General features: G+C 42.3%; 1 protein-coding gene across 1 annotated transcript; it reads left to right on the plus strand.

Moving 5' to 3' along the window:
- Positions 1-270: 270 nt before the first annotated feature.
- hdac8 (histone deacetylase 8) lies at positions 271-26,426 on the plus strand. The gene is made up of 11 exons (XM_073474930.1): positions 271-490; positions 590-642; positions 2,131-2,261; positions 3,169-3,310; positions 3,522-3,634; positions 3,749-3,826; positions 3,920-4,028; positions 4,843-5,015; positions 5,636-5,730; positions 17,352-17,457; positions 24,758-26,426. Exons 1-11 carry the CDS (start codon positions 377-379, stop codon positions 24,778-24,780), a joined length of 1,137 nt encoding a protein of 378 aa, XP_073331031.1. The 5' UTR covers positions 271-376; the 3' UTR covers positions 24,781-26,426.

Below are 26,426 nucleotides of genomic sequence, written 5' to 3' on the forward strand. Positions count from 1 at the left end.
CAAAAACTCCCAGAATGCTTTTCGCTCCGAGTACGTTCCACACACATCCGGGCGCGGAACTTTAGATTCGAAGTGACGGTTAGGAAGCAGCTCTTTGTTGTATCTGCGACCAAAATCATGAAAGTGTCCTTAATTAAAATTAGATAAAATCTCTCTTTAGTTTTAAAATATATTTTATATTTTACCATCGTCGTTTTTGCGCTAAGCTAGCCCCTAAAGCCCGGCGGGGAACCGACGTTAGCTTTGGGGGAGTGTTGACGGTGTGACACCAGACTTGAAAAGAAGCCTCCGCTCGCATCCTCGCATCTCCTCACTGTACAAAAAAACTGTTTTAACTCCATTTTCTGTCGGATTATTCTCATTGTATTCTTCGTAAATGAGTTGCAGAGGAGACAGTGACGATGACAGCAGCGGTAAACGGAGCGTGGCGTACATCTACAGCCCGGAGTACATCGAGACCTGCGACTCTTTATCCAAAGTGCCAAACCGGGTGAGCTGGATTGAATGAGGAGAACCACCAGCTCCACTTTAATGTTATTATCCTCCCGTTTGTGCTTTTATTTAGTTGTTTCTGCCGTGTTCATTCCAGGCGAGTATGGTCCACTCACTGATTGAAGCCTATGGACTCCTTGAAGACATGAGGTGAGAGGCGTTAATGTCACTTTTACTCATCTAAACAGAGATAATATGGAGGTTAAAGGGTCCCTATGTAGAAATATACATGTGTTAATCACTTATTTATCAGCCATATGTGAGCAGAAATGACTCTTGGTTGACTGTACATGCCTTTTTTGTATGTGAAGGAGAGAAAATCACCACAGAGCCACTTTAAAGTACATTTTTGTAAAAGAAAATTAGCTTTACGTGCTTTACAGAAGCAGATATACAGTTTAAGATGTAACCTAAAGCTGACTGTATTTTGTATACGAGTCATTACATACCAACTGACCCCTTCCCTCCAAGTTCAAGTCTTGAAAAGCTCATGTAAAAACTTATATTAAAGGGGCGATATGTGTTGGGACTGGTCACTTGTCAAACTCCAGCTAGATAGCTAACATATTACTGGAGTAACCTAGCTAACCCAAGGATGTTTCATTAAAATCTGCACTAGAGACCGACCGACCGACCGACCGACCTGGCTAGCTTCCAATTTAGCGCCCGGCTAACTTGAATGGGGATTAAATAATTGAATCGGGCAGCTTTTCTAGACTTTTCCAAGTTGTATCGGACCTAATTGCTCAAATTATGACAGTGACAGGGATTGTGACGCTCAAAAAATTGTATTCGCCATTTTACAGACTCTTCTTTCACAATGTTAGCTCATGGGAAAAAGTTGTTTTGGGCGTCACGTGACGTTGTAATTACACAGTTTGGCCACCATGATAACCCGCTTCAAAGCCTGATGCTCTTCCTGGGGACTTGAGCTAACAGCTTATTGCTGCTAACTTTAGCTGGTGTTAGCTAGTTAGTTCAGTTAGCCATGGAGCTACATTCCTATCAGCCCGGATTGGGAGCTTGGAGCAGTGGGAGTGTGTTCGATGTTTACACCCCTACAACGGGGGCTTTGGACTGCCAGGTGAAGGAGGTTTTCAGTCGTGTGGTGGAGGGGAACACCTTGAGAGTTTATTTATTTTATTTAAAAAGTGAACAGAGAGAGAGAATTCATTGGATTTCTCCGCAACACAATAAATAGTAGTCTTTTACATTAAAATTCCTACATATTGCCCCTTTAAATTCATTGGAACTTCATTCATCTACTCCAGATACTTTTTTAGTTATTCATTTTTGAAGCTTTGCCCACAGAGATAAACATTTAATCGTTTGTTTGATTCTTTGTATGTGTATTAAATGCCTTCAATGAATTAATGTTGTCAAAAGTATCAAATATCGATAAATATCAATCAAAATATTGATAAGTATTGACTCTGTGTGTCTCACAAGGTCACGGTCTCCCATGAATCATCTGTAGTCGTCTGCATGTTACTGTTGTTTTATTCACACACAATATTTTTTTTGCATTTATTTGATAGCTCAGTGAATAAATCTATCAACAGCGTGAGTTGCCACTGCCTACACGACAAGTTATTGTGTGAGCAGCCTGTGCTAATATTTTCCTTCCTGTCTCTCCAGCACCGTTAAACCTAAGCTGGCCTCCATGGAGGAAATGGCCAAGTTCCACACAGACTCTTACCTGGAACATCTCCACAAGATCAGCCAGGACGGAGACAACGACGACCCGCAGTCGGTCGACTTCGGCCTGGGTGAGACGAGCCAAGAATAACGATTACGTATTCGTGCTTGTCTTGGTGTTTGTCCATTAAAACCGACCTCGCCAGCCAGGGTGTGTCAGGTTTGTGAGAATGTGCAAAAACACTGACACATTTATTGTCTCAAAATGGTGGCCGGTGAGCCTTCTTATCAACTACAGACAGATTTTATTTCTTCATTGAAGCATAATATGAACAATGAAGGGATTTAAAGTGGAAAATAAGGTGAAGGCTCCTTGAGAAGTTGTGCGCAGTGTTTGTTTGTCGGCAGCAGAGGGCGCTGTTACACAAGATCAGAGAAGACGGCACACTGTCAAGGATTTAAATCTACTTAGACGTGATATTAGTTCATTTTAACCAGGGTTATTTTGTTTCTCAACCCTTTGTTAATTAAAATAGTTTGAATGGATGTGGATAATAACTTCTGCTGCCTTTTTCACTTTGTTTGTACACTTTGGTGGAGATAGATGGAGTAACACATTAATCTCAACTGAACCTCCTGTCAGAAAGATCCCACCGTGGCTTGTTGTTCTTGGACGCCTCACATGTTTCTAACTTTAGCCTTCATTCGTTCGCCCTCACCCAACCTTTCTCTTCTTCGTGTTACTTCCTCCGTTTGTGTCCAGCACACCTCTCTCTGGATCATCCTTCTGTTCTGTTACGAACGCAAACCACTCCACCTTTTCCTGGATCCAGACATTTTGTCCCTTCCTTTTGTCTTTCTTTCTCACAAAATCATTTCTCATTCTTCTGCTTGCTCCATCTTCCTGTACTTTTATTCACAGCCCGTCAGTTTTCTCTAACCTTTTACTGTAAGGGCTTGAATTATCCTCGAGGGGCCTTCATCGACACTAGTTCTTTGACGTCTGTTCGGTGTGTCATGTGTTTCTCTGCCCTCCAGGTTACGACTGTCCCGTGGTGGAGGGGATATTTGAGTACGCAGCAGCAGTAGGGGGCGCTACGCTGACGGCAGCTCAGTGTCTGCTGGACAAAAAGAGTGACGTGGCCATCAACTGGGCAGGAGGGTGGCACCATGCGAAGAAGTGAGTTCACCAGAAGTACACCCTTTAACAAACTGTAGACATTACCACATGTTATAATGATGTCATGACTTTATTTAATGATGTCAGAAAGGATGATACCAAAACCTCAATCAAGTCCTTCTGCTGCTCTCATCTGTTCCACTGATTGGCCTGATGGGGGCGCTCCAGGTTAACCTCACAGATCTTGTTCGCCCTGTTCTCCGTCTCTCAGGGATGAGGCGTCAGGTTTCTGTTACGTGAACGATGCTGTGTTGGGAATTCTCAGGCTGAGGGAGAAATACGACCGGGTCCTTTATGTGGACGTTGACCTGCATCATGGCGACGGTAACACACACACAGATGATGAACTCAAGCACTAAATTAAACTGTTTTTAGAGGGATTCAATCAGAAATAACCCTCTTTTGCCTGTGATTTGTCTCCTCCTGCTCTCTCTGCAGGTGTGGAGGACGCCTTCAGCTTCACATCCAAAGTCATGACGGTGTCTCTGCACAAGTTCTCTCCTGGATTCTTCCCAGGTCGCTCTTTGCATTTGTTTCAAACACACCACGTTTGATAATAACCTATATTGTGAGACAGTTTAAGACAAGTCTGTATATATTTATATTTAGGTACGGGCGACCTGTGCGACACGGGGCTGGGTAAAGGCCGATGGCACGCTGTGAACGTCCCGCTGGAGGACGGCATCAAGGATGACAGATACTACCAGATATTCACCAGGTACACACAGAAAGTATTCCCAGTGCAGCTCAGAGGGAACTAATGAGGCATGTTTTCCTCATGGATCCCTGAGGAGGAATTCTGTTTTCCCTTCCCTCTCCTGACCGCTTCCCACTCAGAGGTCAAAGGTCAGGGGCATCCACAGAGCAGCGCCTCGGAGCTAATGCAGCTTCAGCGTTTTTATCGAGGACGCCTTCGAGAGGGAATTCCTCCCTGCGTGAGAGCTCAGACCTCGGGATTTTCCAGTTGAAGGATTTTTCTCCCAGACTCGACTCTCAAGATGCTTAAAATGAAAGTGTTAAGACCCAGTGTCCTCCCAGAAAACCCCCAGACATCCAGGTTTTCAGTCAGTCAGTATATTCTGTGACATTACACAATTTTGAAACACAAAGATCGTTTCTGGGGAAAGTTAAGAAGTTTCTGAGGCCATGAAATCTATATCTGGGCAAGACTGAGGTGGAGCAAAGAACAAGTAACAAGTTTTGCCACTTGTGACGGTGGTGCTGACTATAGACTGGTGTTTCGTCGCTTGTGATGGTGGAGCTGACTATAGACTGGTGTTTCATCACTTGTGATGGTGGAACTGACTATAGACTGGTGTTTCGTCGCTTGTGACGGTGGAACTGACAGGGTTACAAAGTTGAAAGCTGTGTATAACATCAGTGACAGTTGTTCAGATGTTGATAAAACCTACTAACATGAGGCATTAGCGTTTTATCACTCTCAGACACTTTTTGAACCCTGTTGTGGCTCCTGATTGGCCCAGTGCAGCATCGGTGGCTAACAACATGCTTACAGCTGTCCTGTTTCGCAGCGTGATGCAGGAAGTGCGGGCACAGTTCAACCCGGAGGCGATGGTGATGCAACTGGGTGCCGACACGATGGCGGGCGACCCCATGTGCTCCTTCAACATGACCCCGGTGGGGGTGGGCAAGTGTCTGCAGTACGTCTTACAGTGGCAGCTACCTACACTGCTGCTGGGTGGAGGTACGTCTGATGAGTGTGTTTATTTTTCTGTCTGATGAGTGTGTTTGGTTTCTGTGTGTATGCATGTGTGAACTATGTGTGTGTGTGTGTTTTGTATAAGAGCGTTTACGTGTATTTAAGATATAATGAATTGAAGTTGATGTGCTTTGTGTTTGTGTGTGTTTGCGTTTGCTTTGAATCTCACTGATACACTCATTTGTGCACAATTACACACACACACACACACACACACACACACACACACACACACACTGTGCTATGTTCCAGACTCCTCAGCCCTCGGCCAGATGATAGCTACTACTTATACAACACAATGAAGCCATTTTACTCAACTACAATCCCACCTCTCTTCCTTTCTCTCCCTCCCTCTCTGTCCTACATACTTTCTCTCAGTTCTCTTAATTTTACTCAAGTCCATCCTCTTCATCCTTCACTCTTTCTCTTTCCATTTCTGTGAAAGAGTTTTCCGACCCAAGATTTTGTGTTGTTAGCCTCCAATTTGTGTGTTGAGTCATACATTTTGACTAACTGGCTAAAATTGAAAGAACGTCTTTTTCTCTTCTTGTATATCAGCTGTCCCGTCATGTTAATTTATCTTGATATCTGTCTTTTCTCACCAGGAGGTTATAACCTGGCTAACACGGCTCGTTGTTGGACCTACCTGACGGCGGCCGTGCTGGGAAAGACTCTTTCCTCCGAGATACCGGACCACGAGGTATCGCAACACACACGTACACGAACACATTCCCACATGAGCACAAACGCACTCATTCATTGTACTGTCACACAAAATCACAGGCTTCCACACACACATAAAAAACACAAACACACCCCCTTGTGTTCACTGTCTGCTGAGTCACTCCATCTAATCAAAGATGGCCGCCTGCTTCTCAATAAAGGGGTTTGTCTTCAGGTGACTCAGACTGTGTGAGAGAGAGAGAAGGCTGCTAGTGTTGACAATTCCTCTCAGTCTGTCTCATCTAACACAGGCTCCTCTCTTTACCTCTTATGTGGTGGAGTTTTATTATATCCCCCATGAGAGTAATGGGATTACCAAAACAGCAAGATATCTAATTATTGATGAGTGAATTTTTTGTCTTTGGTGTTGTTACTATATCAGGGAAAATCAGGAAATTGGAGGGAAATGGTCCAAATTCTCTGATTCCAGCCTCTTAAATGTGAATATTTTCTGGTTTCTTTCCTCCTCTATGACACCACACTTAATACCTTTGGGTTGTGGACAAAACAAAACATTTGAGGACGTCATCTTGGTCATTTTCTGACATTTTTTAGAACAACAACTAATCGTTTAGTCGAAAGAATGATCAACAAATTAGTCAACAGTTAATATAATTGTTAGTTTCAGCCCTATTGAGGAAATTCTCACTCACAATATCTCACGGCCTCTTTGTAGAGATATACAGGAGACATATGTGTCTTTACATCTGATGATACCTGAGCAAAAGGTCACTAAGTGAACCTTATCACAGTCAGAGAGCGAGGGAGGAAGTCTGCAAACGAGACTGAACATAACGTGAACAAAACTTTGAAACACGACCTCATGTCAGTCACGTCAGAGAGATTTTCAGCAATATTCACCACCTGCGAGCCTCAAAAAGCCAGATTACTTTACTGTACATTAGCCGCAAGCTATCCACAGCAATTACAGAGGGTGTGTGTGCATTCGGTGTGTGTGTGTGTGTGTGTGTGTGGTTAAATTCAGGTCAGTCTTTCACAGAAAGCTACAGTGACTCAAGTAATCACCAATGTTCTGAATTACCGTAACAAGTGTTGCTGTGAATGAACCGTAAAATCTAACCACAAATAGCTTTCACGACAAATCTAATAAATCAAACGACTGCATTCGCGTCCCCTCCGTTGTTTAACGGCATTAATATCTGATATATTAACACGTGCGTGTATATATAATGTGAGACGCACCATGTCGACCTCTGGTTATTGTAAAAATCAGGTCACTTTGAATCGTGGTAACGTTTTTTAAGTGGAGCTCAATTTTCTCATTATTCTAAGTGGTAAATCCAATAGACTCATCTTCTCTCTAAATAGAAACCAGTAGAACCATCTGTCTTTGTTGCTCCTGTACACACACACACACACACACACACACACACACACACACACACACACACACACACACATATATAACACAGACACACACGTACAAAGACTCTCTTTCTCCAGCAACTGATTTTTGGACCTTGTCTTGGTCAAATGTAATGAATAGCTGTGAGTGCCTGCTTGTGTGTTCGTGTGTGTTGATGTGTGTGTGCGCGCGTGTGTGTGTGTTCGGACCGCGATAAAGGTACCTCTTGTTTCTCCTCGTCAGCGTCCAATGGCCCTAAATAGCCTTTGACCTCATTAAGAAGCACTCACTGAAAACAAAGCAACTATCAGTGCGGGCAGCTGCTACAGATGATGAAGACGAGACACACACACGCACACACACACACCACGCACACACACACACACACACACACACACATTTTCTCCCTGAAATCAAAAATATAAGAATCAAACACCCTGATGGCTTTTCTTAACGTGAAAATTAAAGTGTTTATTAGCTTCTTTTGCCAATTTAGAAGGTGATATAGATTTATTTTGAAGGTCATATCACAACGTTACAAACCTGTGTGTGTGTGTTCCTGTGTGTTCCCGTGTGTGTGTGTGTGTGTGTGTGTTCGTGGCTCTGTCTGTGCCCGTTGTGCTCGATAAGAGGGGCATTTATCCATGATGACCAAGCAAAGCTGAAGTTCCAGCGACACGGCGAACAAAACCCACCTTTGTACCCTTTTCTGTGTGTGTGTGTGTGTGTGTGTGTGTGTGTGTGTGTGTCCACCCCTGTGCCTCTACTGTAGACAAAAACCACATGAATGCACACATTCATTACAGTCAGATAATACGCTGGCCTGTTTTATAACATTTTTGCGTTTCATTGTATTATTATACATGTGGAGGAAACAGCTGTTGCTGTAATGGGAAAGGAAGCCGAGTTGAATGGAGTGTTTTTATTTATGAAAAAAAAATCTTCAAATGTGCCCGTAACCGGCAAATATCCGTGACACTGGAATAACAAATGATGTCTCATCTGGTTTCCGACATCCAAAAAAAACCAGCCTTTTCAAAATGTTCGGTTTGTTTTGTCTGCTCAAATCTCACAGAAATCAATCCAAACAAATGTTTTTGTGGTTTGATTTTCTTTTAAATATTTTGTCGAACGTGTTTATTTGTAATGAAATCGACTTAATCTTTTTTCTCTTTATCTCTCTCGGTACCCACGAGGGTGAGTGTACAAACCCCCCCCCGGACTAAATGATGTAAAAATAGTAGTCTAAAAAACACAAACATTAGTCAGAGTTGGCCGGTCACATCAACAATAGCGCTGAAATATTCACTGATTACCAGACAAAATATTACAGTGCAGATAACCCACACAATGGCCCTGCTTCTGTCACACTTATTATACTGCAATATCTTATAAAAACACCAGTAAAAGTGCCTTTTGTGTCAGATCGAAAGTCATTAACCCTCCCCGCTGACTCGCATTGTCTGTTAGCGTTTGGCTGATCCTGATTGACCCCCCATTGTGTGATAGCGGCGGAGTCAATCTGCGTGTGAATCGGAGGGCGACAACACGGGGCTCGCTAAGAATAAGCACAGAGGCCATAGGTTAGTTAGTGTTACTGATTAGACCTGCAGGGGATTGTCTTTTTTTAATCTACTTTATTTTTTTTTTTAAGAAAGTTTCCGTCGTCGTACTTGTTGCTATTAGTTCTCCGAGAACATTTAGTCGTGACATTTGATGCTGCACCTTTGACCTTTAGATACAAAGTCACAGAGAGTCTTGGAAAATGAGCTTTTTGTGTTGTTTCATCGCCTCAAATGTCAAACATTTTCGAGGGGATTGAGGAAAAGAGAGAAGCATCAGTCCGTAGATTGTAGACGCCTTCATCATGATCTGAACTTGTCAGATCGTCCACCCCAGTCCTATCAGATTCTGATCAGTATTATCAGTGATGATAAAGTGTTCATGTACACTAAACAGAGCTCCATCTGACTGATCTCATTAATCCAAACCCCGAAAACCGAGTCTCTTTGAATTCTGTGCAATATCCCGCGCTGCTCCAATAAAAAAAACACACTCACATGTTGCCGGTGTGAATCCGCATCATGTCTTTTGTCACATACTGTTCCTACCTTCTGTCGATCTTCTCTTTCCTGTCTCCACTCCCTGCCCATGAAGCATCACGCTGTTTGTGCTAAAAATGTTCTCAAACAGAAACTGGCTCCTGGAGTTGCTTGTTTTACAGACTCTGGACTGGAAACTCGTTACTATTAACCCCTCACACTGTTCCAGGTCGACTTACACTTATATTTTGAACGGTAACTGTAAACAGTAGTAGATCTAAGAGCCTGTTTATACCTGGTATTAACATCTGTCCAGGGTGATCCTTGATCAGATATCACTTACCGGTTTATATGCAAATAAAAACACAAACTGCTGGGACAAACAGATTTGCCGAATTTACAAGAGTCCCCAAATGATTAAAATGTGGTCATGTGTTTCAAAAGTTTTTAAAGTTTCTTTTAACTTGACAACTCACAAAATTGAACAATTTTTCAAGGGAGTCTGGGGACTTTTTCCACAGGCGACAAACAAGTAGCCTATATCGGTTACTGTTTACAGTATCTGTAAAATGTCACATTAAAATGTTGTCTAGTTTTATTAATGAAGTGTAAATGGTTAAATCAGAAACAGTGTGTTCAAACAGCTGCTAAATGTTGGCAGGTAAGATGCACTTAAGATAGAGAGGCAGACAGGCCGGTAAAGCAATGCCACGACGAGGAAAGAAACAACTTTATGAATTATATTTGATGCCGAATTAATAAGAGGGCACAAATGATTAAGAATTCGTCATAGGAAGCCTTCACAACATTTATACAGTTTCACCTTACTCAACAACTCACAAAATTGAACAATTTTTAAAGGGAGTCTGGGGACTTTTTCCACAGGCGATAAAAAAGCAGCCTAAATTGGTTACGGTTTCCTGTATTTGTAAAAATTGACATGTTTACTGCCATTGATGTTGTTTTCTTACATAAATTTAGTGTAAATTGTGAAATCAGAAACAATGTATTCAAACAGCTGCTTAATGTTGGCAGGTTAGACACACTTTAGATAAGGAAGCCTCGACCAAAGAAACAACCTAACGTATTGCATTTAGTGACGAATTTACAAGAAGGCGTGAACGATTTTAGATGTTTCTTCAGCCGTTGTGCAAAGTTTTTGAAGCCTCTTCTCGCTCTACAACACTCAAAATTGTGCGGTTTGTTCAGGGAGTCTGGGGATAATTCATTTCAGGTTAGATCAGTTGAAACAGACGATGTGCTCACAAACATCTGCTGCTAACATTGGCAGGTACGAGAGCCCAAACACAGTTTGCATTACAGTGAACCACATGGAAATCAGACGGCATGTAATCAGTTCTGCCTGTTGTTGTGGCTTCTTCTTGTTGCTTGCTGGAGGACGTCCGATGACTAGGCGAACCCTACAGATAATATTATTTTTGTCATTTTTATATGCATAACTACCGCCCAAATTGCCTCTTGCTGGTTTTGGGAGCTGGTTTTGTATCTTTTTCTTTTTCTTTTCCAAATTTTAAGTCAATGAAATGATGTCAGTGTCAATGACAACAGCCAAATATTATCCGAATTTGTCCAATGGCTGATTTTAATGCCTCCACCTCGAAGTGAGATCAACACATGTAAATACAAATGAGTGTCTGTCTCAGAGCCACACAGGAAGGGAGGACGTCTCTGGTCCCAGATTGGCAGCGGGGAAGCGTCCCGCCTCTTTACTTCCTACTTCCTCTTTTCCTGTCTGCAGCCACTTCCTGTCCTGCCCCTCGCTGCCGTCAGGGATGTGTCGGCTCCCAGAGTCACGGGCTCAATCACCGGAAACATCACCGGAGCAGAATGTGTGTGCGTTTTCCCGAGGGGGAATTTGTCTGTTTATAAAATGACATAAAAAATGTGCTGTGAAGAAGCTGATTTCTCCACTTCCACGCAGCTCGTTATCGATCGTTATTAATCACATTTCCTGCCGCTGTGGATTATTTGACAGGATCGTGGCAGGGAAAGTGGTCGGTGAATGTTGTGGATGGACCAACAATGAGCTGAAAGAGCTGGTTTCCTGTCCTCTTTCCTTTAGGGAGTCGTGTCTGTGTCGGAGTTGTCTTTTCAGTGTTTTTGTTACAAGTTCATGGGCAGGTGTGATCCTTCGAAGAAGTGATCATCATTCATTTTGTTATCTGCATTTTTATTTTCCTATCAGGCAAGATGTTTTTATAAACCCAACACACCGGTATTTATGATACTTGAACTTTTGAGGTTTTTCAAATTCATTTCCTTTCTTTACTATCATTTATTATTCATGAACAGTCATAACTGAAAACTTGAGTGGAGACGCAGAAAATTGGACGAAATATCGCAAACGAGTTTTTACGCCTCGCTGAAGTGGAAAAGTTTTTGATTTGTATAAAGAAAAATGCGGCAAAGATTCAGCAATTAAATCATGATGTGCATGAAGCTTGTTACTTAGACATCCAATGAACATCCAGTTACCTTCCTCACTTTAATATGTTAAAATAAACAGAAGGTAGGACGGGGATGAGGTCTTGTCTTGGTTACTTCAAATCAACTCAAACAAAAAATTGGCAGAGGACTTGTGCTGCCAAATGTTCTAATCAAATGTTAAGCGAGACTTGGGAACTGAGCGTAGACTGTTTTAAATTAAGCAGATTTACATTCTTCCCAGACAGCATCTTCTTTTGCATGAGCAGGATCATAAACTTTTCTGTCCTGAGAGAAAAATGAGGCTTCAGAGCGCTGAAAGTGACACAAAGAAAACTTAGACTCATCATCGTGGTGCCGAACACCTGCTCATCTGGACCTGAATCTAATATCCCAGTTTCTCTTTTGGCTTTCCAAAATGTTTCAAAAACAAATACTGTTTGTAGGGTACGATGCCTTAAAAGGAGATCTGACAGATGAATCTAACAAAGATGGATTGATGAGAAGGTATGTAGGGTGGGAGAGAGTCCAGCTGCAGGGAGAGAGGGAGGTGTACGTGCAGTATGTGACTGCGATTTGGGCATCGGGCCGTTTTTCTTTCCTTGTTGAAAACATTTATTAGATAGCAGCTTGATAGCAGACAGAGCTCATTTGTTTTCCCGAGACGTTTTCCCCTCTGCTGCGCAGCTCGGCATCCTTCATAGCTTGAGATCCTGCTGATCGCTGTGAAAACAAACACGCGCACACATACACACACTGCTGTCGACAGATGGGCTCACGCATACGAACACGCACTCAGATTTTTTAGTACATGTTCTGTCTTTTTGCTCACATAACATAGAAAACAATTACTCAAGAAGTAAGGACAGAAATATAAACACCACCACCACCACCACTACTGCTGTTACTACCAGGGCTAGTGAAGCAACCACTACTACCAGTAGTAGTTCGTTACTGCGCTGCAACCTAACAAAGTGGCCTACACCGTTGTGAGCATTAATAAATGTGCACTGGCACATCTGCGTTGAGGGATTTCCAGCTGTATTTTCCCTGTGTCCCTGGGCTAGGCAGAGTGGATGGGCCAAGCTTAAACATTACTCGGTTTGGGCACGGCGGATAACACACCGCTCTATTTGGCTGTTGCAGTCCCTCCTGACTGACTGGCTGCTGCCTTTTTTGTGTTCAATGCCTCCTCTGAAGTGGCTCTTTGCTCTGGGCTCGAGAGAGCAGGTCAGGAGGGACGAAGCCGAAGAGGTTGGTATGTTTACTGGGGAAACTACATGTCACATACCGGTATTGGCACCGCCACAAAAGTACCGAAGTAGAAAATGTGATGCAAAGCAGACCAGTCAGTTTTTTGTGGTCTGCGTTGCTGTTACATGCACATCAGGCTATGCCATATATTACAGCGTAGGGCATGAGCCTACACAGAGTCGAGTAATGGAGTAATCATGAGGACCCTGAACCCTTTCAAGAGTTTAATACAGATAAATGAAATCACTAGTGGTAAAAAGCTAATGTTAGGCCATAACCAGACTACACTGCGGTCGCATTAGTTAAACGCCACCACCACTAAGCGTCTCACTACACAATTACTATACATGTTTTCAGGAAATTGATGAATCTCATTTCTGTTGGCTGCTCCGAAGCTCTTCACTCTGTCGCTGACTGTCAATGAAGTCGACTAAACTATTTTTGAGTTGTACATTTGTTTTCGGTCTCACACAGTAAAACACGGAAAGATATATGATCATCCTCTATAATGATAGTATTTATAGAATGTTATTTTTCCTGCTTTTTCACTCAGCGCTCTCTGCGTCAGGGCCTGTGTTTCTCATACAAACATGCTCATGCTAACAGTGAGTGATGGGCAGAGGGTCCATGTTAAGGGCCGTGGTAAATAACCGGAGACCTTCCACCATTTATCTCCCGGTGCCAGAAACACTGGAGCCAGTCAGCGGGTATTTTCTGTCTCGTGACCTTGTCCAGGTGACGTAGAACCGCTGCGTCACTAAATCTCTTTTATCATTTTTCTCCGTCGGCTAATTTTTTTCTCTCATTCGACCAAATATTAGGAATATTATAGAAACATTATCGGAGAGTGAGTTTTTCTTTTAGGAGTGTCTGCACCTCTGTCTTCCTCGCTTCCTCTCCGCAGGCTCATCCAAGCCAAACAAGCAGGCAGCAGGAGACTGTATGTACGAATTGTGTGTGTGTGTGTGTGTGTGTGTGTGTGTGTTGCTGGACAGCAGGAGACAGAGCACTGGGTTCATGGGAATACATTGCGGGTGTGCATGTGTGTGTGTGTGTGTGTTTAGTAACTATTCTCATATTGAGCTCTGTTGAGACCGGAGGTAAGACACAGAAACTCATCGGAGCTAATTGGAAACAGACACACACACACAGACACACACACACACACATAGACAAGGCCTTACCTTTCTGTTGATCTACTCACACAAGCAAATATCACACACACTCTTACCTTCATCTACTGTCGCTAAACTCGCATGAATTCCTCTCTCTCCTCTCTCTCTTACTCTCACCGACGGGGCTATTAAACAAAGACAGAGTAGTCTTTGTCTTTCGAGTACACAAACGTGTACTCCTACTGCAATGTTGGCCCAGCTGTGTATGTGTACATCTGCTCAGGCCCATGAGTGTGTTGCCAACAAGACCGTCTGAAGTCCTCTCTAATGACATCCATCTAATCCAAAGAGTCTCAATCCAAAAAAAGATATCCCCGTCTTTAAATGGCCCTGGTATTACTGTAGAAATCATTACGGGATGTTTGCAGAATCGCTTTTCCAGTTTAAAGGAGCAGTCCGACAGTTTGGGGAATCCCTCTTTTCTATGTCCTGTGGCCTCTGAATTGCGAAATTTCACGAAATTTTCACGAAAGTCACGAAATTTGCTGGAGGAGCTATTTGTTAGCTTGATGTTGATCATTAACTGTTGAAAACATGGACGAAGATTCTCAAAGTGAAGCCAATGCAGATGTTTCTTAGAAATGCATTTTATTTAGTGGCCAGCAGGAGGTGACTCCACTGGTTGCAAAAGAAGTCAGATTGTATGTAAGCTTATGAGAAAATTACCCTACTTCTCACTTAATTTATTACCTCAGTGAACAGTTTCCTGATGAGTTTATGGTCCTAATATGTAGTTACAAGTCTCCTTCAACACAGCATGATGTTCATTTTGTAAATTATGGTCCCATTTAGAGTAAAATAGGCGATAAAGCAGGGTATGATTTGGGGCATTGACAAGTCACTATCCCAGCTCCAGCCTCTCGTCCCAATATGGTCACTTCTGGCTCCAAAAAACCGAGATGGCAACTGCTGTAATGCCTAATTCGAGGCTCCAGAACGGTACACCACAAACCAAATGGGTGACGTCATGATGAATTTACACTTGGCTTCCTGACCTTTACAGAGCTGGATGTGTTTAGCCTAGCTTAGCACATAGAAAGCCACAAGGAAACAATACACCTTCCACCAACTGTATATTCCCAAAAATGTCTTACATAATAGTAATGTAAAAAGCTAGTGGACCTTGAGCTGGCGATATTTCGTCCAGCTACTGTTAAGCTAAGGTCCAGACTTTAATGCTCAACGTCTTTAATGTTATTTCAGGTCAGATTATTAAAAAACAAATACCAAGCATCTCATTTTATAGACGTTTTCTATGCAGGGAGGCGTATCGGTCTATTGTTTTAGGCTCGTTCGGTGTGTTCTGCTGAGTCCTCAGAGTCCAAGGCTTTCACAACAGACACTGCGAGTGGACTGACGCACTTGTGGTCAGGCCTGGCCTCCGAGTTTGTTTTGCTCTCATGGCACTGACTCACGGACCGACAGATTCCCTGAAAATATGTTTTTTCAACTGACGTGCTCTGGTTTTAACTCCTGCTTGAACCCACTTTTTGGATTTCCACCTGTTTTTCCTTTTTTCTGCATTGGCTGGTTCTGTTTCATGGAATCGGTCCGACTCTGCATGAAATGCCAGGAGTCTTTGGTATTCGCTGAAATCATCTCTGGCCCTTTTTTCGTATTCATGTTGGTGAGGCCCAGGCTGTCCAGTAGAAGTTTGACTGATTTGCGGTTCCTCTTCTGTGTTCTGTATTACATTTTCTTTCTGTACATGAACCAGACCAGACTGTCTCATACATTTGTTTGTGTTAATGCAAGTCCTAGACGGCACACTGAGATCAGAAATAAGGACCATGTGTCCATCTGAACGCTCTGATGTTTTTTTTTGTTTTTTTCTTTACCACACTGGAGGCTCGGCTCTGGGGATGACGGCGTTGATCTGTCAGTTGGTCCAGACTAAAATATCTCAACAAATACAGGACAGATTGCCATGAAATTTTTTTCATGATGTTCACGGTGCTCAGAGAATTCCCACTGACTTTTCCTCAAGTGCCACCATGAGGTTCACATTTGTGGTTTTGAGTGAAGTATTTTAACATCTATCGGATGGATTGCCATAACATTTGGTATAGACATTCATGTTTCCGTCAGGGCTGCAACTAACGATTATTGTCATCGTCAATTAATCTGCCGATTATTTTCCCAGTGAATCACGAAGTCCAGTGTTTCTCAAACTTTTTGTACCAACTCAGAAAATATCAGGCTCTCCTAGTACCACCAACCTGATAGTTCCTGTTTGGAGCCACGTTGTTATTGTTGTTGAGCCTTTCATTTTACTTTTATTTTACTATTTGCCATCACAGTTTGAGTTTAACATGCATGGCAGGAATACAGGAAAAACTACTATCAAATTACGGATCATTTTGAGTATTTTCTTTAGAAATTCTGCGGCATTTTGCTGGTGTTATGTGTTTTAAAATTACATTTTTACCACTAGAGGGAGCTCGAGTACCACATACCATAGTTTGAAAATAGTGGGTTTAGTCTATAAAATGTCAAGAAATTGTGAAAATTGTCGATCACAATCTCCCAGAGCCCCAAGTGACATCTTCTGATTGCTTCTTTTGTCCAACCAACAGTCCAAACCCTAAATCTGCGATCATGGATGCTTTTTCGTGCTTTTATTTTGGGAGCTTCTATGACCGCCCTAGAGCATACAACAGCCAAAGAGTGATCCGTTAGCTGATCGTTCTTAAACATAGAAATGAATGAAAACATTAGCATTGCTGCTGAACATCAGCATGTTAGCTATTAGCTCAAAGCACTCCACAAACCAAAGTCTGGCCTCACAGAGCTCCTAGCATAGCTGTAGTCTTGTTTTTACATCAACTTTCAAAACTATTTTAGTCAGGAAGGAGAGAAAAACTTCACTGATTACAGTTTTCGTTACCAACATTAATAACACTTTGAATACATTATATAATCTGCAATATGTGGAGGGAAAAAACAAGTGAAATCAACCAGACAGAAGGAGAAGACAGACTGTTCAGTAACAGTTTGTTGCTCAATATTTAGAGTCTTTGATGTTGTCCACTGTTTTAAATTTATTTCAATTTTTTTTTTAAGTAATCCCTGAAAGCCTGTGTAAATATTCATCACCAGTCAGTTTCACAATCCAACTCTTCAAAGTCCAAATTTTTTCCAGGAAAGCAGCTGCATTCTTTAAAAAAACGAGACAAAGAGGGGAAAGTGTACTTTGGCGCTCTGCTGCAGCGACTGTGTGCAGATGTGAGGGGATGAAAGTATGACTGCGAATAAGAGATTTTAAAAACGCATAAATCCAAACGTTTGTCATCATGACTGTTGTGATGTGTGTCAGTTTTTTACAGAGTACGGACCCGACTACTCGCTGGAGATCAGCCCGAGCTGTCGGCCAGACCGCAACGACACCAAACACCTGGACCAGGTCATCAGCACCATCAAAGGTGTGTGTGTGTGTGTGTGATGTGTGGCTGCACAGGTGCGTCTGTTTGTGTGGAGGGTAAACAGGTGGGTGTGTGTGTGTTTGTGTGTCTCCCTGAACCCTCGCTCACCTAAAGCCCTTTTGTGTCTCTTATGTGTGGTTTCATGTGTCTGTTCTTGTTTCTATACGTCTCTGTGTGGGATGAAAGTATGACTTGTTCTTCTTCTCTTGTTTTTTTCCTTCCTGTGGCTCTGAACATCCTTTTATGTGTGTGTGAATATACTGCTGACCCTGCTCTTTTACCCACAGCCCCTTCAATCACAGTCTGAGTCTGCATACATGTGGTGTTTTCTCACTTTTGCATCTTTCTATACGTTCCTTTATGTGTGTGTTTGTATGTTAATCAGCCTTGCGGTTGAGCGCCGCAGCCGAGCCTTTGGTTCTCGGCGCTGACAGCCCACAGCACCCAGGAGAAATCCTCCGGCAGGGTGAAACGTAGGCGAAAAGTTGAGCGGCGGGAGAATTATTGTAAGGAGGCGAGGTCAGGAACATGCGACGAGAGCGGGTTCGAGGTCATTCTCCGAACATTATTCAATACGTTGTCAGTGTTTCGAGAGTCTGAACTTGATCACTCGGTGTCTCGTAAATGTAGAGAAGATCCGGTGAGATGAAGTGTTAACCACAGACCAACAGGAAATCCTCCTTCCTTTCCCTCAGTGAAATGTTATATTTGACACAGCAGTTATCCCTTCACTGTGTGTGGACACTGTGGCTGGGAGGAAGGAAATATGGCCACAATCTGGTCACATCGCCACGTTCTATGTTGAAAACTTATGTTATGTTAGTCTAAATTTCATTTTATTCAGTTCTTCTTGAAAGAAGTGAAAGTTTGCGTTGGTTCTTTTTCCTTCAAACCACGAAAATCAAAACTAGTTTTGTCTGTTAAAATACATGAACCAAAGCGGCTCCTTTTATCCTTAATTTAAGATTTATTTTCATGTTTCCAGTGAGCTAGATTTTAACTTTCCTCATCCAGGACTCGGCACGGCTTTATTTGCAACAGCCTGTTTCCATTGGACAGAAAACCTAAGCTAACACCCACCGATATCTGGCTTTTGTCTTCAGTGGGAAAGGGTACAATCAATCCTCATTGAAACACTGAAATAGATTAAAACACAGTCAGAGCAGTTCCTCTCAGTGGAACAATCACACAGCTGTTTGATAGTCGATATTGTGAAAGAATCACTCATGACAGCAAATATCACAAAATTCAATAATATCTAATATCGTCCTAAACCTTTTTAAAAGATGGCGATCGATGTTGTAGTGAGCTACACTGAAGCAAATAATAAGTGATCACAGAGAGAGGTGATGGACAACTAGCTTTTTGGCGCTGGTGCTCTCTGGAAGTACTCAGCCATGTCTTTTAATCATACGACAGCATTTTTATTTACGGCTCAGTTGAAAACTAATTTTGTTTCTGTGGAAAACTTCAGCTCAGTCAGAATGGAAAGCCAAAAACGAAAGGAAAAATATGTGTTCTCAAGTTTTATCCCCATTAGAGTGGGCATGGTATCAATTAGCAACTAATACTTCATTCATTTAGAAAGAACAGGTCATCTTACTGTCGAAAAAAAAAAACCCCGTTGGATGCAGCAGCGGTTTATCCAAACAGCATCAAGCTCTCCGACTTCAGGTCACATCAAATCAGGGGAACAGGAGTGTACTCACCGAAATTCAGTCGGTATGTTGGCTCGCATTAAGTCATCACAACCGGAGGGGTTGAAAGTATCGCTAGTTTCCAGTCATACGGCTTTTATTAGGGGTGACAGAGGGAACGAGTGGATGGACGGAGAGAATAAAAGGGTGGAGAAATGAAATGCAGACAAGCTAAAGATGCAGCGAAACTGGGAAAATGTGTGTTTGTCTGCTGCGTCCCAGCTGTCTCTGCTATCAGATCCCTTGTTCATATTACTGCCTTTGCTCTGTCAGAGTTAATTCGGCTTTTAAGTTTAAGCGTGTACGTGGACTGAATTTTTAGTCGTTTCTGGGATGTATTTGATTTATAGCCCCTTTTCCACAAGATATATTAAAATTGTTGTCTTGATACACTTACCTGGAGAGCTTGTTCTTGCTGTTGTACAGACGAGGATAAGGGCCACTGTAAAAAGCTTTTTTGAGTTCTGACTTTTTAAAGTTTAAAGTTTACAAAGGTCAGAACTGAGTTTAAAACCAGGATTGTGGATCTGACTTCTTTTTCACAGTGGCCCTAATCCTTTTCCATACTGTTGGACAAGAACAACTGTTTTTTTTTTTGTCATTTCTCTTCATTTTCTTACATTTTTTTGCCAGCTTCTCTTCTTCCCTGCATCCACTTCTTTCTGTATTTCATTGAGGTTTTGGTTTGTCAAATCTGTTTTATGTCCCTTTTATCTCTTTCTTTCTCTTCTACTAACTTCTGTTCGCCAACAAGCCAGAAACTTCTTTTTTTTTTACTTTTTAATGACTTCTGTCACAAAGCGTCTTAACCACACAACAAGCAGAGACCAAAACCTCAAGGAGAAGCGAGCGTATTATAATTTTGAATACTTGAGTAAATGTGCGTGTCTTTTTGTCTCTGTCTCCGATTAAAGAAAAGCCTTCATGTCTTCCAACGTAACTGATGCACACACACGAACACAGTATAAGTGTATTGGCTGTAACAGACACACACACCTCCAGGCAAACATATCCACATGACATCATCGGGGTGGATAAACATTTTTCTGGTTTGGAAGTGCTGTACTGCTTATAAACATTGGTTTCCCTGAGAAACTGGGGAGTGTGAGCTTGTATGTATGTTTATGTTGTTAGACTGTGTGTGTGATAGTGTGTGTGTGTGTGTGAACCACATCTGCTGTCTGCTGGCAAGAACAAACCGTAAAGATTTAAATCTTAAAGTGGTAATCCCAAAAAAATCCTTTCTTTTTTCATTTTTGTTAAGCTTGTGTCGTACGAACCCATATGTTTAACTAACACTTAACACATACATCGTAAAAAAATGTGTGCTCACCACATTACTGTGGCAGTCGATGTGTCAGAAAACACAGTTTTGTACCAACAGAAAATGATGTAATGCAAACATACAACTTTTCAATGGACGAAAGATGGAGCAGTGTCCACACCTCCGCTATAACAACAACAACGGTGACGGACAATAACATTGGGAAAACTTTCAGAGCCATTTATTGAACAACAGCTGATCAAAATCCATCTGAATTAACGTGACGGTGTCACAGGGTTGCCACGGAGACAGAATTTTCCCACCTACTAATAAGCTTGTGACAACATCGGTAGTCCACCAGCTTTCTACTAATGTAAACCAAACATTTCCTCCTACTACTGTTTCACATTAAAAGCATTTAACTGGCGAAACACAAGTTTACTTTTATTTTGAAGTAGGCTAGTCTCAGGAAATACAGTGTTTTCAGTTAAAACTGCTAGCATTCATCAAACATGCATCTACAGAGACAAAACAGTGGTCATTCTCTGCATTTGTTGACCGTGGATCAATTTGAAATGTATCTGGGAGTAGTTTATTCAGTTTGTGGGAGAATTGAATAAGAGGAAGCTGCCGGCGACAGGATGCACACCTCCAACTTCTCAGTGAAGTAACCAACTCCTTTTCTCTCATTAACGTAGTCAGGTTCTCTATTAGCATTGGGTTTAAATCCGAAATATTGCAGAAATAGGCGCCTTTGCAAATCCCCCTCTTTCGTCTTCTCAGTCAACTCTTGTCACATTACAAGCCAAATGTGACTCCTGTTACTCTTTGTTGCGACACTGCTGCTGGCCCCGCTGCCGTAGTTTGTAATTGTGTTGTCCGTCATCGCAAAACAACGGTGGGGACGGTGGGCAAGTAATGTAATCTGTGTATGTCCGACCACCGTTTAACTACCACAGCAAGCCTCGTGTCACACTGCGTCTTTGAAGTTCCTCTTTGACATTCAGCAGGATAATTGATGTTGTTGAAGACGGTATGAATAAATAATAATAAAGTCACCACTGGCTTCAAAAAACAAGATGGCAACGGCCACAGCACCGGAGTCGAGGCTTCAGAACAGTAGTCCACAAATTAAAGGGTGAAGTCACAGAGGGTTTACGACCAAGTCAGCTCATGTTGATGAAATAATAAAAGCCAACATTTTGAGTTTTATTATTGTCCCAATATGTCACTTGAGTTATACACACTGACAAACATTAACAGCCTTTAGACAATGCAGACCTCTGAGGCTGAAAGTGTCGACACTGTTTCCGATTTGAGGAACTTACTCAGTCTTTCCTATTGTTGCTCTCTCAGACAAACACGCTGAAGCTTGTTAAGCTTGTGCATTAATTAAAACGTGATTTTTATTAGGTGACTGTCAGAAGCTGCAGCAGCTGTCTGGCTCTGTATTCACAACTATGTTTACGAGACTCTGGTAGCCTGATTTCCCCAGGGTCTGCTTGTGTGTGTTCAGCTTCATCAGCGTGACGTTGGTGTGTAAACTGACTGTATCTTATCTGTGTGTGTGTGTCTGTGTGTGTGTGTGACTTTACATCCTGCTACTCTTGCTCGTTAATACTCCCCTGTGCTGACAAGACGCTCGTCATGTCACACACAAAATTGGAAAATACAGATCCTCACAAAGATGTACACCCAAGACCTGAGGAAGACGTATGAACGAGAGAGATTGTGGAAAAAAAAGCCACCTTAGAGACACACACACACACACACACACACACACACACACACACACACACACACACACACACGTGCAGTTTAATACCCACCCACAGATGCTGTGATAGATTAACGTTTGCAGGTAGTAAATATCAGAGGCCTCCGCGGTCGCTCGTCACCTTACCAGAATTTACCGTCTACATCTGGAAAGCGAAGAGAAGAAGAGAAGGAAAGTACAGATGAGGGGAAAAAGGTCAAAAGAAAAGCAATGTTTAAGTCTATAAAACAACCGAAAATAATTCAAAAATGTGCACGGTGAATCAACTGACCAACACTTCTTCAGGAAAAGGGTGAAAAAGAAAGAATAAATACAAAATAACAAATAAAAGATGAGTTTTTAAAGCAAATATCCTGCTGGCTCTCTCCGTCAGTGCTGCTGGGGGGTCCACTCGTGACCACTCTTCCTCTTTTCTAATACAGTTTTCCTGTTTTTAGCACACGTCGTGATTTTGTCACCATGGAGAGACATTTTGCATTGTTTGCAGCTCGTTGCTCCAGAGACTCAGTCAGCAACTATCTGTCCTCAGTTGCCTCGTGTGGGCTTTAAGGGTTCATGTATAAACTGCTGCTGCTGTAATTGCAATTTACAGTACGACGGGGAAAGTCTCAGGCTAAAAGAGAAACTGTCGTGCTTTTGTATCGAGGTGGAAAGTCCAGTATTGGCGTTTTTAGACTGAGGTAAGAGACTGTATCAGTGTGGGGCAGATGATGAAATATGATCGAGGAAGCAGTGATTCCTAACTCGGATTACACAAGAGGGTATTTCTGCAGATACCAATGTGTTTTCCAGAAAATATTGCAGAGCAGCTCATCTATTTTGAAAAGACGGAACTTTTTTACATCCACATATTTGTATTTCAGAGGAAAGTGAACGTATAAATAGCATCACAAATTGCCGTGAGGCTGTTTTTCAGTATATTTAAGACTCTGTAGAAGACACACCTCAGTTTTCCAATAAATGGTTGAAGTTGTGTTACCACTGAGAGCGTAGGAATATTGGGTAGCAAAAAATAGTAGCAGAAATACTACAAAAGCTAATAAATACATGAATTCAAAGAGTAACTCACGAAAAGATGTGATTCATAATATGCTGGCAACAGTAACGATAGTATGACGATAGAGATTTTGCGATAATCGATACATTGCAAGACAATCGTCTAATGTTACATCACCATATCTGTCAAACTGACAAATTAAAACATACATCGCAAGAAAAGGCAAAGATTCACTGCATCGTGGTGTCAGTTTCACACCAAGTCCATTATTCTCGTGTGCGTTTCTTTAATCCATCATGTAATGGAAAAAACCCCACAGAAAGTCCGCTGCATTAAATATTGTATATGTTGCAGATATTCACAATATGACACAAATGTGTTTCTGAAAATATGTCGGTGGCGCTTTGACTGTCAGTCATCGCACTCAACACGGACTCTGCAGATTTGTGTGGTTCCCAGGCTTCATCTAAAAGGGTTGTCGTGGTATGTTGGACGAAAAAATGGTCGGGAATCCATGAATTTGAAGGAATTTGAACGCCTTAGCCCCGCAGGAAGCTTCATAATACTATAAAGAAGGGTTGAAAAGTCATCAAAGCATCCGTCATTTTCTCTTTTTGACCCGAAAATTGTTGGGTTGACCGTAAAATGACAGTCTTCACGTTACAACTGCCGTGTTGCCATCAAATCCCTCAGGAAGCTGCGTACTTCTGTGCTCAACACAACCTGAAGCCTCACAAACAGGCCTGTAAACAGAAGGACGCTTTGTCACCTACACTACGAGACACACAGCGATCATCATCCAGAGGACAAAACACGTGGACGTATTAAATAACGGCGTAGTTTTTCCAGTGCGCTCGGCGATAAAGCTGCTGTTGTTGTTGTCGTCGCTGCGGGCAGAACATGACAGGAGTCCACTGACAGCTCCACAATGGCCGACAAACAGGACATCCTCCCTCACTGCGTCAGCGCCGGGGCTACGTTTGTCAGAGCAATTACTCATCCACACCGTGTGTGTGTGTGTGTGTGTGTGTGTGTGTGTTTGTTTGTGTGTGCGACATGTTTGGTTTTCTCAATCAGGCAATTTAACATGACAATAGACAAACAAAGCAGCTTTGTTTGCAGTGTAACATGTAAAGTAAACTGGCGACTAGACTTTATAATGCGTCTATTGTGTGGAAATGCGTGTGTGTGTGTGTGTGTGTGTGTGTGTGTGTGTGTGTGTGTGTGTGTGTGTGTGTGTGTGTGTGTGCCAATCTGTGCCCTCATGCAAATGAACTCTGTGTTGCTGAACGTCATTATTTCCATATCGATTCCCTTTTTGCATGCTTGTATTTCCTCGGGAGCGACGCGGCGACCTCGGCCAGACCTTATTTTGCATTTTCCGATGGTGCTATCGTGTGTGTGTGTGTGTGTGTGTGTGTGTGTGTGTGTGTGTGTGTGTGTGTGTTTGTGTGTTTACTTCCTCCTGTGGTGTTGTATCTCCTGGTTTTCTTACATGTGTGTTAAGATGTGACAACTTTGACCCCTTTTTCTGTCTTTTCCCCTCTCATTTCTCTTGTTTACAGGGAATTTAAAGAATGTGGTTTAGGAGTCAGCGGCCTCCTCCTCCTCCTCCTCCTCCTCCTCCTCCTCCTCCTCCTCCTCCTCCTCCTCGTCCTCCTCCTCCACACACACACACCATGTTTCCAAACCAGGTCGACGCTCGGCTTTAATGAAGACAATATGGAGCAGACCCCTTCGGGCCCGAGGCACGGAGCGAACGAGGGAGGGATGAAGGCAGGAAAAAGAGAGCGAGCGAGGGTTTTGGAAAACATTAGCTGAGTGTTTCCAGGGGAAAACAGTTTAATAAGAGGAGGAGGAGGAGGAGGAGGAGGAGGAGGAGGAGGAGGAGGAGGAGGAGGAGGAGGAGGAGGAGGAGGGGGTGATGTGGTTTCTGTACAATGTTCATGTTTTTAATCCTTTTGTTTTGTTGGAAAAGGTATGCCTGTTTGTGTGAATGAGAAAGTTCGTGGTCAATCTGGATTCGAGAGTTTTTTTGGTATCGAGGGATGCGTTTGTGTACATCCAGTCAACTAAACGGAAAAACAGATTTTGTCAGGTGTCCGGTTTCACGTTCACCCCGGTGCTGCTGTGATTTTTACCCCCCTGAGGACGGATAAGCACTAAAACAGACAAAAAAACTTCCCCCTGAACGCCTTGTTATACTTGTAAAAACCCCCAGGTTTCTGAAAAAAAAGTACATGAAATGAGTTTTCCAAGTTCTTGAGAAACCTGGAAAGTTTACCAACAAACAGTTTGGAAAAAACAGCCGTGGAAGTCGAGCCACATTGTTCTGACCTCTGGGCAAAATCTGCAAATTAAACATCTGGACAGAGTTTGGAATTTTAACTGGAAAAAATGCAGAGAAAGTTAAAAAGCTTTTGTTTCTTTTTAATCCCACAGACAGACAGTAACCATTAACTCGTCGAAGGTTTTAGATAAAAGCAGCTGTCTTTAATTGGCCCCTACACAAATCAGTTGATTTAAACAAACATGGCTCCTCCTCAATGATCGACAGACGCTGATTTTTCTTCATTCTCAGCTGTAGCATCAGTCGTCTCGTTATGTTTAGCAGCTACTTCCACTGAAAACACTGATCTTGGGAATCTGCGGGACACGATCTCAGCTGTAGTTAACTTTTAAATGTATAGTTCGTCTTTTTGTAAAAAGCATCTTTAAACGCCTGAACAGTTCAAAACCTCAATGCAAAGTGTATCTGATTATCTGCACGTCTGTAGAAAGTTTAGAAAACAGAAAAACTGTAGTTTAATCCCCCCAGCTGCAGCGTTTGTGATGTGGCACATTAGTCACATCGCACAGCTTTAACCGCCGCACATGTAACTGAACGGCGACCAGATTCTCCAAATCCTCTAACGAAGCCGAGACACATGTGGGAAACAAGCGAAGGCTCAGTGTTTGTGGAGGCATCGCAGAAAAGTGTATTGAATAAATGGCTCCCAGTATTCAGGGTAAGGTTACTTTTAAAAAGTTCATTTTTCACCATAGAAATTAAAAAAAAAAGCTTTTAACAGCTGGTTGTGTTTTTTTTCTATCTTGTGTTCTTCTTCAAACTCCATCTGCTGTAAGATGTGAGCGAAAGAAATGTTTTGTATTGATATTGATTTTGTTTTTGTCTAAACGCGACAACTGTGGTCTCTAAATCATTAAAATTCATCACTGTTTACTTTTAAAAAA

This window comes from Pagrus major, chromosome 10 (assembly GCF_040436345.1).
Source record: "Pagrus major chromosome 10, Pma_NU_1.0".
NCBI classification, from domain to species: Eukaryota; Metazoa; Chordata; class Actinopteri; order Spariformes; family Sparidae; genus Pagrus; species Pagrus major.

Coding starts and splice junctions, on each gene's coding strand:
- hdac8 (XM_073474930.1), top strand. CDS start 377: ATGAGTTGCAGAGGAGACAGTGACGATGACAGCAGCGGTAAACGGAGC. Junction 5,016..5,635: donor TACACTGCTGCTGGGTGGAG/GTACGTCTGATG, acceptor TTTTCTCACCAG/GAGGTTATAACCTGGCTAAC. Junction 17,458..24,757: donor GGTCATCAGCACCATCAAAG/GTGTGTGTGTGT, acceptor TCTTGTTTACAG/GGAATTTAAAGAATGTGGTT.